Source organism: Pristiophorus japonicus, chromosome 17 (assembly GCF_044704955.1).
Source record: "Pristiophorus japonicus isolate sPriJap1 chromosome 17, sPriJap1.hap1, whole genome shotgun sequence".
NCBI classification, from domain to species: Eukaryota; Metazoa; Chordata; class Chondrichthyes; family Pristiophoridae; genus Pristiophorus; species Pristiophorus japonicus.
Genome location: NC_091993.1, coordinates 23,250,438 through 23,267,527, shown reverse-complemented (window position 1 = coordinate 23,267,527; position 17,090 = coordinate 23,250,438). Strand labels below are relative to the sequence as shown.

Below are 17,090 nucleotides of genomic sequence, written 5' to 3'. Positions count from 1 at the left end.
CTAGAGAATTTGAAGGTAGAGCTGCGAGGCTACTCAGGAGAGCCAATCCCTGGAGTAGGAAGTGTCACCATACCAGTGAAATACAAGGATCAGTATCAGGGCTTGCCTCTATTAGCAGTGGCAGGAGACAAGCCTGCCTTACTAAGAAGAAATTGGTTGGGATCAATGAAGCTGGATTGGAGTGAGATTTTGCATGTGGAAGCGAAATTTGCATTGAAAGATGATGTCATCAAGCAGCATCCGAAGGTGCTCCGTGAAATAGGCAGTCCGATCCAAGACTTCAAGGTGATTGTCAGAGTGCAGAAGGACGTTAGACCAGTTTACAGCATCCATGCCCCGTAACATACGCACTCAAGGAGAAAGTTAAGCAAGAACTCAAAAGACTAGAAACTTAGAACATTATCTCGAAGGTAGATCTATGTAATTGGGCTACACCCATTGTTGTTGTACCTAAGTCAGATTGTAAGGTAAGGTTGTGTGGTGATTATAAGGTAACCATAAACCAGTTTCTAGAGGGTAATCTACCTAATATGTTGCCAAATGTGGAAGGTGTGCTCACAGCAGACAGGTGGCCAGATCTTTTCAAAGTTAGAACTATCAAATGCCTACCTACACCTTCAGTTAGATGAGTCCAAGTCATGCTTGACTATAAATATTAACCTAGGCCTATATCAGTTCAATGGGCTACCATTGGAGTGCTTTCCGCCCCCGCCATATTCTGAGGGGTGATGAACTAAATTTTGCAAGGGTTTGAAGGGGTAATGTGTTATTTAGATGACATACTCATTTCAGCACTAAACAGGCAAATCCATGATAAGGTGTTGAATGAAGTGCTCAAACGGCTAGAGAAGCATGGAGTACGAGTGACTGCTCACAAGTGTGAGATGTTTCAAAAGGCAGTGGAGTGGAGGATCTTGCTTCCACTCCTGAAGTGAGTTCTTTGGTGGCTGAACAGTCCCATATGAGAGCCACAGACTCTGCCACAGGTGGGACAGATAGTCATTGAGGGAAGGGGTGGGTGGGACTGGTTTGCCGCATGCTCTTTCCGCTGCCTGCGCTTGGTTTCTGCACGCTCTCGGCGTTGAGACTCGAGGTGCTCAGCGCTCTCTCGGATGCACTTCCTCCACTTAAGGCGGTCTTGGGTCAGGGACTCCCAGGTGTCAGTGGGGATGTTGCACTTTATCAGGGAGGCTTTGAGGGTGTCCTTGTAGCATTTCCGCTGCCCACCTTTGGATATACATATGACGTTGAGTACAGATGATCAGCTGATCACAGTAATGCTGATGCTATGTCCAGATTGCTATCCTCATCACAGGTAACACCCAATAGGGAAGAAGTATTCTATTTCTCATACATTGATGAGCTACCAGTCACAGCTGAAGAGATTGGTAGTGCAACCAAATGTTGTCAAAGATATTTGATCATGGAAAAATTAGGTTTGTTCACATTGATCATAGCTTACCAGCAGATGTGAAAGGAGTTGAAATTGGGATGATTCAATTTATTCTGATGAGTCAGATAATCTTGTTACAAGTAAAGTACCAGTAGCAAATCCTACATCAGATGTACTAGGAACAAGTCTAAGAGAAAGTCAGAATTTAAGCCCGAGTCCGAATCAGGTAGACAAACAGTCTGAAAGTGTAGAGTCCACATGTAGATCAAGGTCAGCCATTGGAGAAAACCTCTCCTCAGACTCAGCCTAGAATGAGTCAAAGTCCTACAACAAGATTGGAAAGTTCTGTTCAAGGAAGAAGGTACCCTCTTCGAAACAGAAAACAAGTAGTTCAGTTTAATCTGTAGATATGGAAAATAAGTTCATATCTTTTGTTTGTGTGACAGAATTCTATAGTAGAATTTGGAAACATAAAATGGGTTCCATTTGAGAAATGTATACCAAAAGTTGTGTATACCATGCAAGTTATGTATAATGATTATTTGTTATAATTAACTTCTTCAATAAGGAGGGAGAAGTGTTGTAGAGCCACCTAGTGGACTACTGATGTAACAACAATAAAGCCAGTTCTTATTCCCAGCCATTTTATGCAAGCTTTGTGTATTTACTGAAGATATCACACCGATCACAGAGGGTAGGTTGGGGGTGCTGGATCCAGGAAGCAAGTATAAAGACACTTACTTCCTGAATTCAGCAGCCCCCACCTTACTTTAGCTGGGGGGTTTCACGAGGCCCGCAAAACCCGACCAGCTAAAGTTAAATTCAAAATGGAGGTTAAAGCAGAGACTTCCAGCCTTATAATATTTAAATGGATGACCCACCTCCTGGATGCGATAGACTGCCCGCCCCCCCACCGCATCCCGCTTACGTTAAAATCGGAAGTGGGCGGGTTGGAGGCAGGCTCAGATCTTTAACACTAACTTCCCACGCGACCCCAACCTGACTGTTGTTTGAAGTTACAATTCCTCCCATGGATTGCTTTTGAAGTGCTGGCAATCACAGCAGCTAATTGGCACAAAGCATGATCCCAGAAACAGTAAATGAACAAATGACTGGATAATTTAATTTTGGTGGTGTTGGTGGAAGGAGGAATGTTGGTCAGGACTCGAGAACTCCTGTTCTTCTTCGATTACTACGACCTGATCTCATGTCCATCTGCACAGAGACAGGGCCTTGGTTTAATGTCAAGTCCAAAGGACAACGCCTCCAACAATACTACCGTTCTTCATTTCTTCAAAAGGGTTACGTTCGGACAGATTGCAGAGACTAGGTTTGAATTCTCTTTAGCATTGAAGATTCAGGGGTGATCTAATCTTGTTTATGATTAAAGGAGTTGATAGGGTGGATAGAGAGAAACTGTTTTCTCTGGTGATGGAGTCCAGAACAAGGGACCTTAAAATTAGAGCTAGTCCATTCAGTGATGTCAAGAAGCATTTGTTCACACACAGGATAGTAGCAGTCTGGAACTCCTTCTCTCATAAAGCTGTTGAGGCTGGGGATCGGCGAGGGTGTTAAAAGCTTATAGAACCAAGCTAGGTAGATGGAGTTAAGATACAGATTGGCCGTGATCTAATTGAATGGCGGAACAGACCCGAGGGGCTGAATTGCCTCCTTCTGATCCTGTGACTGGAGCCTATGACCTCAGACAGTCTCGACAACATCAAAAGCGCCTTTAAAGGCTGCATTTTAGCAATGGTGATTTACATTCTTGAGCTGCCACCTCTGATCCTGTCTCACTGAGTGCAGGAGCCAAATCACAGCAGCGTACACACAGTGAAGCCGAACTGCAGCCTTCCTGCACAGTGGAGAGCTTTCTGGGCTTTGTCCACCTGTTGAAAAGGTTGGTCAGCGCAGCTGAGCCACGGTGGTCCCAGTGCAGTGGGGTCTTTGACTGGACAAGCTCTCAATTTGTGTACAGGTGCTGCGTTGAGAATCCGGAGCTCCGGAATCCGAGGCGATCGGTGGCAGTGCCGTCCAGAATCCGGAATCCGAAAAATGTTCCGGAGGCCGGACTCTGCCGACCTCGGGCCTTGCCTCGCCAGCCCGCCCGACAACCTACTCGGCAGGGGCCCCTGCCCGCGTAACTAGCTCCTCGCCAGCCCCGCTGAGTAGGTAGTCGTGCGGGCCGGTGTGGAGGCCCGGAGGTCAGGCAGTGGCAGTCGAGCGAGGCAAATCTAGGAGGCCAAAAGAAAAGAAAGTGGGATACAAATGGTAGATTGTAGCGCATTATAGAGTCGTTGTTCCAATTTCTTCTGCCGATCTCAACTGATTTGAATGCTTTCCTCAAGCTGTCGCCGTAGCAACTGAACGGCTGTCAGCCCCGTCTGCAAGGCCTGGATGCGGCTGTACAGAAATACAGTAAGGAAACAGCGGCGTGGGAAACAAAAAGAACAAGAGCTATCCCGAGCTCCTCATACAGGTGCAGCCCGCCCCTGACGTTCCGAAATCCGGAAATACCTGGGGTCAGAAAGCAAATCGAAAGTCCAGAAAAGCCCGGAATCCGAAACGGCCTCGGTCCCAAGGGTTCTAGATTGTGGGTGCCGCACCTGTACTACACACATTATGGCAAAATGTTCAGTAAATGCTACTAGACAAAATCTGTAAGGGGAAAGCTGTGAATGCTGAAGGCTCATTTTGCCCACATGTAATGAGAGAGTCGGATCAGTTGTACTTGATTCCTGGAAGACAGCACCCTCTAGTGGGAGGTCAATAGATTTATTTTTCCTCCCAGGGATTTATGATAAAGAACGGTACTAGAGACTATGGACTGATGTGAAATGCCACATACAATCACAGAACAGTACAGCACAGAACAGAAGGAGGCCATTTGGCCCATCGTGCCGGTGCCACCTCTTTGGTAATGCTATCCAATTAATCCCACTCCCCTCTTCCCCCATAGTAATTTTTTTCCCCTTTCAAGTATTTATCCAATTCGCTTTTGAAAGTTTACTATTGAACCTGTTATCCATGTAGTCTTGAGGTCAGACATAAGGAATTAGTGATTGATGCAAAAAAACTGAAGATAGAGGATTCTTACCGCTCCCATCTTCATTTGGCAGACAAGAGTCAACTAACTGCTCAGATCTCGATAAAGCACCATCTACTCCATCGGTTATTAATCTTCCAAATCCACTACTTAGGACAGAAGTTACACTTTCATCAACTAAGCCTTTCGTTTTCTCCATTCTGTAGGTCACCACATTTATTGCTTTGTCAGAGACATGAAGGATAGGACTGGTGACTTTATCGCGCATGTCCTTCAGTTTCCGAATTGCCATTTCTCTCACATGGGCTGCAATCTGCAAAGATATCAACACCGACATTACCTCAATGGAAATCCCAGTTAACAGCTTGCTTGGATGAATGAATGAAGAACTACTTCAATGAACTTGGCACTAGCCCTGCTTAAAGTACAAGTTTCTAAATTCCTCAACGGCATGTCACACGACCCTTCTGCTCTCCTCAACTCAAGCTCAATCCAAGTATCGCCGCATAAAACACAAGGGAAACTGGAGCGAGGAAAAGTTCCATCAGGCCAGAGCTCTAGAAAAAGAAAGGGCAAAATCATAGAAATTTACAGCACGGAAAGAGGCCTTTTTCCGCCTATCCTGTCTGCGCCGGCCGACCGAGAGCTATCCAACCTAATCCCACCTTCCAGCTCTTGGTCCGTAGGCCTATAGGTTACGGCACGTTACGTGCAAATGCTGGTGATTGAACCAAACAGAAAATGTAGAAGAAATCCATCAGTGTCAAGCGTGACACGGGTTATACCCAAAACATCTCCCCAACACCCATTCCCCCCCACCCCTCCCGCAAAACTTTTTGTTGATATCTCTGTATTTTTGCAATCTTTTTTTCGCAACAAGTATGTTCTTAAGTGTAGAAAAGATGCACTTTTATTCTGATTGAATTGGTTATAAATGGACCCATTTAACCCAAGTGTATAAAAGCAAAATACTTCGGATGCTGGAAATCTGAAATAAAAACAGAAAATGCTAGAAATACTCAGCGTCTGTGGAGAAAGAAACAGAGTTAAGGTTTCATGTTGATGACCCTTTGTCAGAATTGGTAAAAGTTAGCGATGCAGCAGGTTTCAAATCATAACGCTGCCCCTATTTTGTTCTCTCTTCCACACGGCAGCTGTTGATGATTCTACCATCTTCATTTACACCCTATCTAGACTCATCTTTTGTTTCTTAACTTGTCCCATTACCACCTCCTTTTGCCTTGCACCATCGTCACTCCTGCTTTCCACCCTCTCACAGACCTTCCTTTTCCTTCATTCCTCCCCTCGTCCCTTTCCCTGCCCCTATACCGGCTTAAAAACCTGTTGCCTCTCTCCAAGTTTTTCCAGTTCTGACGCGGGGTCATCGACCTGAAACGTTAACTCTGTTTCTCGCTCCAGATACTGCCTGACCCGCTGAGTATTTCCAGCATTTTCTGTTTTTATGACCCAAGTGTATGTTCATCTATTGAGTATGAAGTAAAACCCTTCTCAATTTCAGCACATACACTGACTTTTGAAGTGTACGGAAACCCTAATAAGGAGCACTTTAAAAAAAAAAAATAACCTTAAGCTTTAGTAAAACTCTCTTACAACAACAGAAACCTTTCTTACTCCCCAGCAACAGTTTTATTTTCAAACCCGTGACCATAATGAAAGACAAGACACTCACTTTTGTGGAGTCCTCATGAAGTACAGGAAACGCCTTCTCGAGATGGTCAAGTCCTTTACAAGCATAATCATTGGCAACTGCAACTGTAAACCATAATATTCCTGGTCATCGCATGAGTGGAGCGACTCGAATAACCATATACCAAAGTTCTTTGGGCATTGCACTATATGCCTGGTAATGCTCAAAGACTGGCACTGCGGGCCGTTATTCTGCAAGTTTTGTAGCGTAACACATTTGCACTGAGAAGTTTTCTTGAATGATTAAATCTTTACTTCTCATTTACAGAAACGTGATATTTCAAGACAATTACCATTTTGATAAATTTTAAAAAACAAGGTGCTGATGGGGGACTGGGGAATTCTATCTTGAAGTCAGAATGAAGGAGCGTATCTTTTACAATAGTAATTAAGGGGGGGAAAGTACACAAGGGAAATACAGCTTGAAGACTTTTGCCTACTTTGACTGCAAGTTTGGGGGAAGAGAGCTGGTGGGCGGGTTGCAAAAAGAAGGAAAGAAGACTGATATCTTTACCAACAGCATACAGTGCTTGTAACATAGAAGTAGAAATCATCTAAACTTAAAAAAGCTGAAAGCCAAGAACTAATCTTAAAGAAAGACTTGCATTTATGTAGCACCTTTCACGACCACCGGACGTCTCAAAGCATTTTACAGCTAATTTTGAAATGCAGTCACTGTTGTAATGTGGGAAACGTGGCAGCCAATTTGCACACAGCAAGCTCCCACAAACAGCAATGTGATAATGACCAGATAATCTGTTTTAGAGATGTTGATTGAGGGATAAATATTGGCCAGGACACTGGGGATAACTCCCCTGCTCTTCTTCAAAATAGTGCCATGGGATCTTTTACGTCCACCTGAGAGAGCAGACAGGGCCTCAGTTTAACATCTCATCCGGAAGACGGCATCTCTGACAGTGCAGCGCTCACTCAGCACTGCATCAGCCAGCCTGGAAGAGGACTTGAACGCACAACCTTCTGACTCAGAGGTGAGGGTGCTACTCACTGAGCCACAGCGGACACTAGAAGGGAAACGTAGTCTTGGGTTACTCTCCAACATGCTATGGTGGGTAGGTATATAGCTATACTGGAAGAGATCTGTGGGCAGGCCGCAAACCAGGCCCCTTAACTGAGAAATGTTTATACTGTATAATGTTATCAAAACAAAGTCTGTACAGTTGGTTCTTTGTTACTGGGCAACGTTTCTGTACATTTTAATCAAGTAAGCTCAAATATTGGAAGGTAATTACTACTGGCCAAAATTTATCGGTCATTACCAAAATTCTCTTTTGGAGTTCTTACTTTGATTCAGTTTAAAGAGTCAAACTCAGTGATTTTAGTGTTTTCTTCCATTCAGCCAACTATTGACTTGGAGGAGTGATGGATACACAATTGAATACCATAGTGGCTGTAGTACTCCTTCCAGCCAGAGGGGCTCCATAGCCAAGCTATGTCAGTAATGATTTTGAAAAAACACCCGTGTTGTGCCATGTATAATGAAAGTCTCTGCACTGTTTAGTAACTTGTAAAGAAATGTAAATGTATTCTCATCCATTCGTGTACTGCTCCCATCTGCATAGTGCTACATGTAACGTGATTCGTGATCGGTATTGAAATGGATCCTGGAATGTAATGTAAACCTGTTCTTATCTGCTCCAAGTAATACCCTCATTTGCACAGTACTACATGTAACGTGATTTATGGATTGTACTAAACTGTACCTTGACATGAAATGCACGCTAGTATGGAACTGCTGTCAGCATCCAAATGAATTGCATGGAATTGCTGACCGCAAGGTACTGAACTATTTTCCAATGTATTGTGAAAGTTTTATATTAATAAAGTATATTTTTGGAAAAAAAAAGTCAGTAATGATTTTGCTAAGTGCCATTTTTCTGATTTCCTGCCACTAGATTTCAGTACGCTTGGCTTGAATTTGGCTTCCAAAGTTTATACACTGATCAGAAGTTGCACAGGTTGGAACCATTCAGAAAATCTTTGACTACTGAAGTTGAAATTGGTAGTTTCAGGTGCAGCCCTCCTTTAGAGAAGTGTGGGCGCAGGATGTACAATCTACAGGGTGCTCTGCAGCAACTCGTCACCAAGGTTACTTCAGCAGCATGACCCACCAGCAGAAAGGTGAAGAGCTGCAATGCCATGTAACCATCATCTCCAAGTCAGACACTCGGACATGTATCACCATTCCTTCATCGCCGCGGTGTCAGATTCCTGGAAATCTCGGTGTAACACCATTGTAGGAGGCACCACCATCACAAAGACTGCAGCGGTGCGACGAGATGGACCGCCACCATTGTCTCAGGGCAACTAGGGATGGGCAATAAATGCCAGCCTTGCCAACATAACCCATTACAACAGTGACTACACTTCAAAAAAAAACAGTACTTCATTGGCTATAAAGCACTTTGGGATATCCGGAGATTGTGAAAGGCACAATATAAATGCAAGTCTTTTTTTTATATCAAGAGCATAAAAAGGGCACGGATTCACTGACAGTTCACAGGTCATCAGTGTGTTGACGTTCTAATAACTTGCAGCATGTACCCACAATTCCCTACACTGAGTTTGTTAGCCATTTTACCATGATGGTACATACACTTGAGATAGAAAGCAAGACAATACAGTTCAGGCAGATTCACAGACTGAGCACAAGGTTGACACCACAACTCGTATCTCCTTACTTTGAGGTTGAAGTTTCTGAAGAACTGGCTGCATGCTCTTCAGAGCTAGAACTGTAGTTCTTTTTATTCCTCTCTCAGAAACCTCGCAAACCGATGCGACTATAGCGTATTTTCCCTTGGTGTTGTTATAAGCATTGTAGAAGATGTCACAAGTCGAACTTACTGCCAACAGGCTGCTGAATCTCTTTATGAAGTTCTCCTGTAAAAGTAGTGAGACACAAGTTATATTTGGATATGCAAAGAGATGGCCATTAGCACTTCAACATCTGTCAATCATAGAATCACAGAAATTTACAGCACGGAAAGAGGCCATTCGGCCTATCGTGTCCACGCTGGCCGACCAAGAGCTATCCAGCCTAATTCCACTTTCCAGCTCTTGGTCCGTAGCCCTGTAGGTTACGGCACTTTAAGTGCACATCCAAGTATTTTAAAAAATGTGTTAAGGGTTTCTGCCTCTACCACCCTTTCAGACAGTGAATTCCAGACCCCCACCACCCTCTGGGTAAATAGATTTCCCCTCATATCTCCTCTAAACCTCCCCCCAATTACCTTCAATCTATGCCCCCTGGTTGTTGACCCTTCTGCCAAGGAAAACAGAGCCTTCCTATCCACTCTATCCATGCCCCTCATAATTTTATACATCTCAATCAGGTCTCCCCTCAGCCTCCTCTGTTCCAAAGGAAACAGACCCAACATCTCCAATCTTTCCTTATCGCCAAAATGATAGACGTAGTCATTTTGAACTGGCTCTTGATGATCGGTTTACTAATGTATATGTCACCAATGCCTGTTACAAGACTCCCATTGCACTGCAAACCATGATTAAGGTGGCATTAACAATCTTCCTGGTTACGAGCCAGTGATCTATTCTTTCCCTTCCATCCACTGACATTGTAGCTTGCTTTGTGTTCTTCCTTACCTTACTTTCGACGCAACTGTTCTGCCCGTCTCCTGCCATTATGACAACCTGCAAACATCAAGTGCACACCTGTGTAAGTCTATGCCCCAGCATCAGCTTCAGAAGCAGAAAAAAGTTACTAGTATTAATACTATTACATCCTCAGAAGGAAAGACTGCAGCGGTGAGATTATAGTGTAGGATTGCTAGGTAGAGGAAGCAAAGACTTTTCAGAACCTGATGTCCAAAACGAGGAAGCAGGTAAAGCAAACAAAGGGTGACATGGTACAGGTAAAGAAATAGTGGTATATAACCAAGTAGTCCATTGTAATTGGGGGGGCTCCATGGAGAGCTATGTGGATAGCAAGTTGTGCAGGGATAACAGTAAAGGAATTATCTATTTTATGCTATTACTGAGGGCTGTAGCTCATTGATCTGCTTTCAATCAGGGAAATAAGGGAAAGATGGGGAGGTAAAAGAAGCAGAAAGAGGGGTCAGCCAGTAGTGGAATTACAGGTGGGAATGGAGCAAGAGTGGAAGAAAGGCGAGGAAGCTTAAAGCAGAGTGCAGAAGCGCATGTTATCTAGGCTTCTGATGGGTTTAGACAGGTTAGATGCAGGAAGAATGTTCCCAATGTTGGGGAAGTCCAGAACCAGGGGTCACAGTCTAAGGATAAGGGATAAACCATTTAGGACCGAGATGAGGAGAAACTTCTTCACCCAGAGAGTGGTGAACCTGTGGAATTCTCTACCACAGAAAGTTGTTGAGGCCAATTCACTAAATATATTCAAAAAGGAGTTAGATGTAGTCCTTACTACTAGGGGGATCAAGGGGTATGGCGAGAAAGCAGGAATGGGGTACTGAAGTTGCATGTTCAGCCATGAACTCATTGAATGGCGGTGCAGGCTGGAAGGGCCGAATGGCCTACTCCTGCACCTATTTTCTATGTTTCCATCATCTAAAGAAAGAATGAGCAAGATAATTAATTTCAATGAATCGTTACTAAAAACAGGGTACAAAGGGGAAGTGACATGGTACAAAGTTCTTCCTTGTAGAATCTTTACAGGAAGGATAGTCTATATCAGCTATGATCTTATTGAATGGTGGAGCAGGCTCGAGGAGCCAAATGGCCGACTCCTGCTCCTAATTCTTATGTTCATAGGATTGTGCCAGATTGGTCAAGGTGATAGCATTCTCATTGGAGTCAGAAGCCTCTCCCCAGGACTTGAACACATAATCTGGGCTAACCCTTACACAGCAGCACTAAGGGAGCACTTAACTGTTGGAAGCCCTATCCTCTGGAAGAGACATTAAACTGAAGCCTTGTTTATCTTTTATGGTGGTTCAGGTGACCTTAAAGATCCCGTGAGCCCATTTGAAGAGCAAGGAGTTATTCCCCCCTCGCCACTACCACCAACGGAGGAGATTAACTGGCTAATTCATCCCACTGTGGTTCATCGGACCTTGCCAAGTGCAAACTGGCTGCTATATTTACTTACATAATATTGACTGCATTTCAAAAAAGGATCATCAGTTATGAAGCACTTTGGAGCATGCAGAGATATGCGATAAGACCCCACAGGAAGGCAACTTATTTCACCAGATGGAGCACGGTTGGGACATAACAAAATTGGGATTTATTTAAAATAAATTTGGAAGGGGCCACTACGTCAGTAAGCAGATGAGCAAATGGTCACCAGAGATAGGAGAAGCATTCAAGTAAGAAGATTCCAATAGGATTGCAATATTAATTATTAAGTTTAAATGCATTAGTACTAATCACCTATTGGAACAGGCATTGATATCACGGAAACAACTTCAAACAGAAGATGGACAAGAGGGAGCTAAACACATTTAACACTAACAAGGCATTAAGCTAAATGAAGGAGTGGTATTATTGGTGAAGTGGATAAGCTGCACAATGGAACTCAACAGAAATGCTTCAACATACCTAACCATGATAGTCCAGCAAGTCAAAAACTAGTCGGCTCTTCCCAGATTCTATTATTTTTTACACATAGAATTAACAGCACAGAAACAGGCCATTCGGCCCAACTGGTCTATGCTCTGCAAGTGGCTCCTCACCATCTAACCATATCCTTCTATTCTTTTCTCTGTCATGCATTTATATGGTATTCGCCTCAACTACTCCCTGTGGTTACAAGTTTGGCATTCTTATCACTCTTTGGGTGAAGACGTTTCTCCTGAATTCTCTATTGGATTTATTGATGACTAATTTGAGCCTAAATTCCTGAACCCGCAAATATTGTAAACCGAAGGTGGAGGGAATGCAGTTGAGGCGATTTTGTGGCGAGATTCGCAGTATTAGCAGCAAGAGACTAACCCTTCCAGGTGAACTCAATATTGCTGCCAATTTGAGATCAGACTATTACGCACTTGGCAGCAGTGTCATAAGGTCTCACGTTCTACCCTCAATCCCACAAGTGCAGTAAAATTGCACCATTACAGCTGGTTGTTGCCGGATGTCGCCATGAGTGAATATTGCTCTCGATCCTATTAGAATAAAAGTAACTTGCTTGGCGCATGCATACCAGAAAAATACTTTGTGTTATCTGCCAACTGGGAGAATTTTCCAACGCCCACTTGAAATCTGTCACTGCAGAACTGTCAAAGAAGCTTCCCCTACAGTATCAGTGCGAGACAGAATAGCAGTGCCCAAATGAAGGCAGAAAATAGAGTGTTAGCGAACGAGGAATTCAATTAAAAAAAAATAGACAACAGCCAAACAGAGATGTCTGTTAAGAAGCTTGATTCAAGAAAGATCAACATTTGCAAAAAAAACCCACATTTTTCATTACATTTGATATTAAAAAATTAGCCTCCTTTCAAGTTCAGCAATGCAAAAACCTTAGGTTAAAGATTAGCAAATGCATACAGTCTGCAATATTTATCCTTCTTTGGATATTATGGGAATCAAGGAATATGGGGATAGTGCAGCAAAGTGGAGTTGAGGTAGAAGATCAGCCGTGATTTCACTGAATGGTGGAGCAGGCTCGAGGGGCCGAATGGCCTACTCCTGCTCCTATTTCTTATGTTCTTATGTTCCAGAACATACTGATCTGGGACTGAAATATCCCAGTCTTACAAGCTGAGCCACTCTTTAGCATGGGAAAGGTATTAAACTCCTGCACAAGTCTAAGGACAAGGCACTATCACCCAGTGCTGAGGGGCTGACTGGTTGAATCTGGAAATAAATAAACCTGATTATGGGAGCACTTTTAAAAAATCCTCCTGTTAGTAAACCCAAAAACACCGATGCAAGTCAAAGATTGTCCGTTGCACAACAATACCATCAGATACAACAATACAATGGAAAGAGCAACATAGGCACTGACTGAGGCCACTGCCTTGTAGGTTCACTATCGACCCAATTATTTATTGACAAAACTATCAGACAACACATAAATTATGCGCAAATACAGGACTAGCAGGGTTATCTGAACAGGAATATTCAGAGGGAGGATTTTCAGTCCTCCTTGGAGAATATGATGACCTGGAACGCGCTGCCTGAAAGGGTGGTGGGAGCAGATTCAATATAAACTTTCAAAACAGGAATTGGATAAATACTTGCAGGGGTGGGGGGAATGCAGGGCTCTGGGGAAAGAGCAGCGGAGTGGGACTAATGGATCGCTCGTTCAAAGAGCCGGTAGAGGCACGATGGGCCTAATGGCCTCCTTCTATACTGAAAATGTGCTAGCGTCTACCCTCAAGTGTATGAACTTGTTGTATTTTGCATATTAACAGTCACCCTGTTTCAAAGTAATTAACTGTACGTCAAGATATTTCAGTGAGGTCTGATCAAGTGTAAGCCTTTCTTTCGGTGAACAATTTGGCAATAGCAGTATGCTTGCAAAGACATCAGCCACTCCAAAATGAATTCTTTACAAACATCGATTCTTCAACGCTTTGTTTTGTAACCTCTGTGGAGGCGTGCTATCTCTCTATTTCCTCCTCGCTACCCACTATAGCCATCTCCACAGTAAGCTTTCATAGAATTTTACACAACTGAAGCAGCCCATTACACCTGTGCCATCTCCCTGAAAAAGCTATCACCTTCGTCCCATTCCACTGCCCTGTCCTTTTTTAAATATTTATTCTTCTTCCTGCCACAGCTATCTATGTGCATTGTGGCATTTGCACATTGTTTCATTAAATGCAACACATTTTCACTACCACCTTTAATATCAACAACAACTTGTATTTATATAGCGTCTTTAATAGGTGAAACGTCCCAAGACGCTTCACAGGAGTATTACGCGATAAAAAATTTGGCACTGAGCCGCACAAGTAGAAATTAGTGCAGGTGATGAGATAGGTTTTAAGGAGCGTCTTGAAGGAGGAAAGAGAGGTAGAGAGGAGGAGAGGTTTAGGCAGGGAGTGCCCACAAATTATTGGGTTGCAATAATCAGCAAAAAAAGGTCTAAGATCATGTGCTGAGGAACAGGCAGTGAAACAGGACTCTTACTGAGGGGGAGGGAGGGAAAGGGAAGAACAGCAGGAAAAAAGATTCCTGTACAGATAACCCTGCTAGTCCTGTATTTGCGCATGATGTGTGTGTTGTCTGATAGTTTTGTCAATAAATAATTGGGTCAATAGTGAGCCGACAAGGCAGTGGCCTCAGTCAGTGCCTATGTTGCTCTTTCCATTGTATTGTTGTATCTGATGGTTTTGTTGTGCACGAACAATCTATACAAGACTAGCTAGCAACAACTTGTACAACCTAGAGCCTCGAAAGTACAGTTTGCAAAGAAAAAAAGTCTTGCATTTATATAGCACCTTTCACAACCACTGGACGTCCCAAAGCACTTTATAACCAAAGAAGTACTTTTGAAGTGTAGTCACTGTTGTAATGTAGGAAACGCCAATTTGCACACAGCAAGCTCCAACAAACAGCAATGTGATGATGACCAGATAATTTGTTTTAGTGAAGTTGATTGAGGGATAAATATTGGTCAGGACACTGGGGAGAACTCCCTTGCTCATCTTCAAAATAATGTCAATGCAGCACTCCCTCGGCACTGCACTGGAGTGGGACTTGAACCCACAACTTTCTGACTCAGAGGCTGAGTGTGCTACCCACTGAGCCACAGTTGATAAAGAGACATGAGTAAAGGTATCACACTTCAGTCATCTGTTGTGAGATAGACTTACTCAATGTCCCTTATTCCACCCATCTCCTTTTTTGGAAATATTGGTTTGCAATTAGTATCACTCCTTTTGATCATAAATCTCCACCTCTAACACGTCCCTCTGACTAAATATTATTTTAAAGTTATTACAACTTTGCCTAAAGTACAATCGCTGCACTCCAAATCCAATTCTGGTTGTGACCTAATTTTGAAAAGGCGCCATGTGACTACAAGGATTATTAAAGTCAAAACAAAAGAAATGTGCGTAAACTTGCAAGCATCAGAGAAAGTTAAGCCATTGAAAAAGTTTCAGCGGAAAGAAACCCTTCATTAACAGACTCCTCGGGAACCCGAGTCTTTTAATTGCAGTTAATTGCAGTCCAGGTAAGCCCATCAGTAACGCCAGGTGCGGTTGGTCTGGAGGTAGAACTGTACAGTCCCGCGAAATAAAACCAGACCTGTGTGTTATTTAGTTAAAGCTATCTCTCTTTCCATTAATAGTAGTGATGACACTCTTATTAACTTGCTTAATAACGTTCAAACAAATTGCAACTTAAAAAATATACAGTTGTGTTTAAACGTTGATCTGCTAAATACTGGGACTTAAGTGCTGAACCCAAGCGGTTTATAAGTGTTGCAGCCCCTGATACTCACAGTAGACCGGTTCTTCCCGAGCAGCAACAATCAAAACTCCCCACAGGACCCAGAAACTGAACGACTCCCGGGTTTATCTGCATCCTAAAATTAACCTGCATGCAGGGCCCACCCCTCCACGCCCATTGGACAGCACCGTCAAGACTCACTCTTGTTTTGTTGGAAGAAGTGTCAGCCAGCAGTGCAATCAATAGTTATCGTGGTTTTATCCTGAAAGTAAACAAGAGGAGCTGTGATGTGATCCATGCAGCATATTGGGACCACGATGCAAGCAGTGGGGGCTTCCATCTATTGTGCCTGGGCGAGTTCCAGACTTCAGTTACCCTGGAGTAAGAAAGTGGAAGGGAAAAGGAAAGAAAGACTTGCATTTATATAGCACCTTCCACGGCCACCAGACACCTCAAAGCGCTTTACTGCAAATTTTGAAGTGTAGTCGCTGGTGTAATGTGGGAAACGTGGCAGCAATGTGATAATGAACGGATAATCTGCTTTAGTGATGTTGATTGAGGGATAAATATTGGCCCGAACACCAGGGAATACTACCCTGCTCTTCTTCAAAATAGCGCCATGGGATCTTTTACGTCCACCTGAGAGAGGCAGACAGGACCTCAATTTAATGTCTCATCCAAAAGACAGCACCTCCAACAGTGCAGCACTCCCTCAGCACTGCACTAGAGTGCCAGCCTAGATTTATGTGCTTAAGTCCCTGGAGTGGGTTTTGAACCCACAACCTTCTGACTCAGAAGAAAGTGTACTACCCACTGAGCCACAGCTGACACTGAAAATCAGAGGGATCATCATAATCATGATGGTCCTTATTGTGTTCCTAACACAAATGAGGCTGCACACAGGGAGATTAAAGTAACAGTGACCTCAGTCTTTAATAAGACACTCTAGAGTGAGGAACAGGCCTTAGGAGCCGGCTTATATACAGTGTTCCCAAGGGATGCTGGGATCCCTTGGGACTTCAGGGGAGGAGCTTCCTGGTGGCGGAACATGGGAGTGCATGCTTTACAGACACACGACATCTCTCCCCCCGCAAAGTCAAAGTGAAAACTATTTATAAGGTGAGGCAGTCAGGAGCCTTTCTTTCCCTGGTGGGCCGCCTCGGTACAAATGTCTGTTCTGGTGTGTTGGCTGTGCCTTCGCTGGGCTGGCGTGTTGTTGGCCCTGCAGGGCCGCTAGGTGAGCCTGGCCTTGCTGGGCGTGATGGGTTCGATTTCCTGGTCCGGTGTTGTCATGTATTTAACTGTCATTGTAACCCATGTATAAACTGACTAGTTGTACACTGTGAGAACATTGACCACGAGGTGGTGAACTTGTGGGAGGCACTCCTAACCTCCTAAAGGTATAAAAGGGGAAGCTCCACCCACCTTCATCACTTCAGTGCTGGAATAAAAGTTGCTGGTCACAGAGTGATCTTCTCTCAAGCATGGGCCTCGTGTGCATTTGTACTGTATAGTAAGGACATATCAGGTGTGGTGTCGTTGATCCTTTGGGTGTGTGGTGTGGGCTCGAACAAGGTGGTGTCTGCTGTGGGTTGT

The 17,090-nt window shown here is 43.8% G+C and overlaps 1 protein-coding gene across 1 annotated transcript in view; it reads right to left on the bottom strand.

The window, feature by feature from the left end:
- Positions 1 to 4,821, bottom strand: part of LOC139227605 (perilipin-3-like) — a 46,624-nt gene extending 41,803 nt beyond the window's left edge. Inside the window, exon 1 of the mRNA XM_070858480.1 lies at positions 4,491 to 4,821. Within this exon, the coding sequence (XP_070714581.1) occupies positions 4,491 to 4,776 (286 nt within the window). The 5' untranslated portion in view covers positions 4,777 to 4,821. The remainder of the gene's footprint in view (positions 1 to 4,490) is intronic.
- Between the last annotated feature and the right edge of the window lie 12,269 nt (positions 4,822 to 17,090).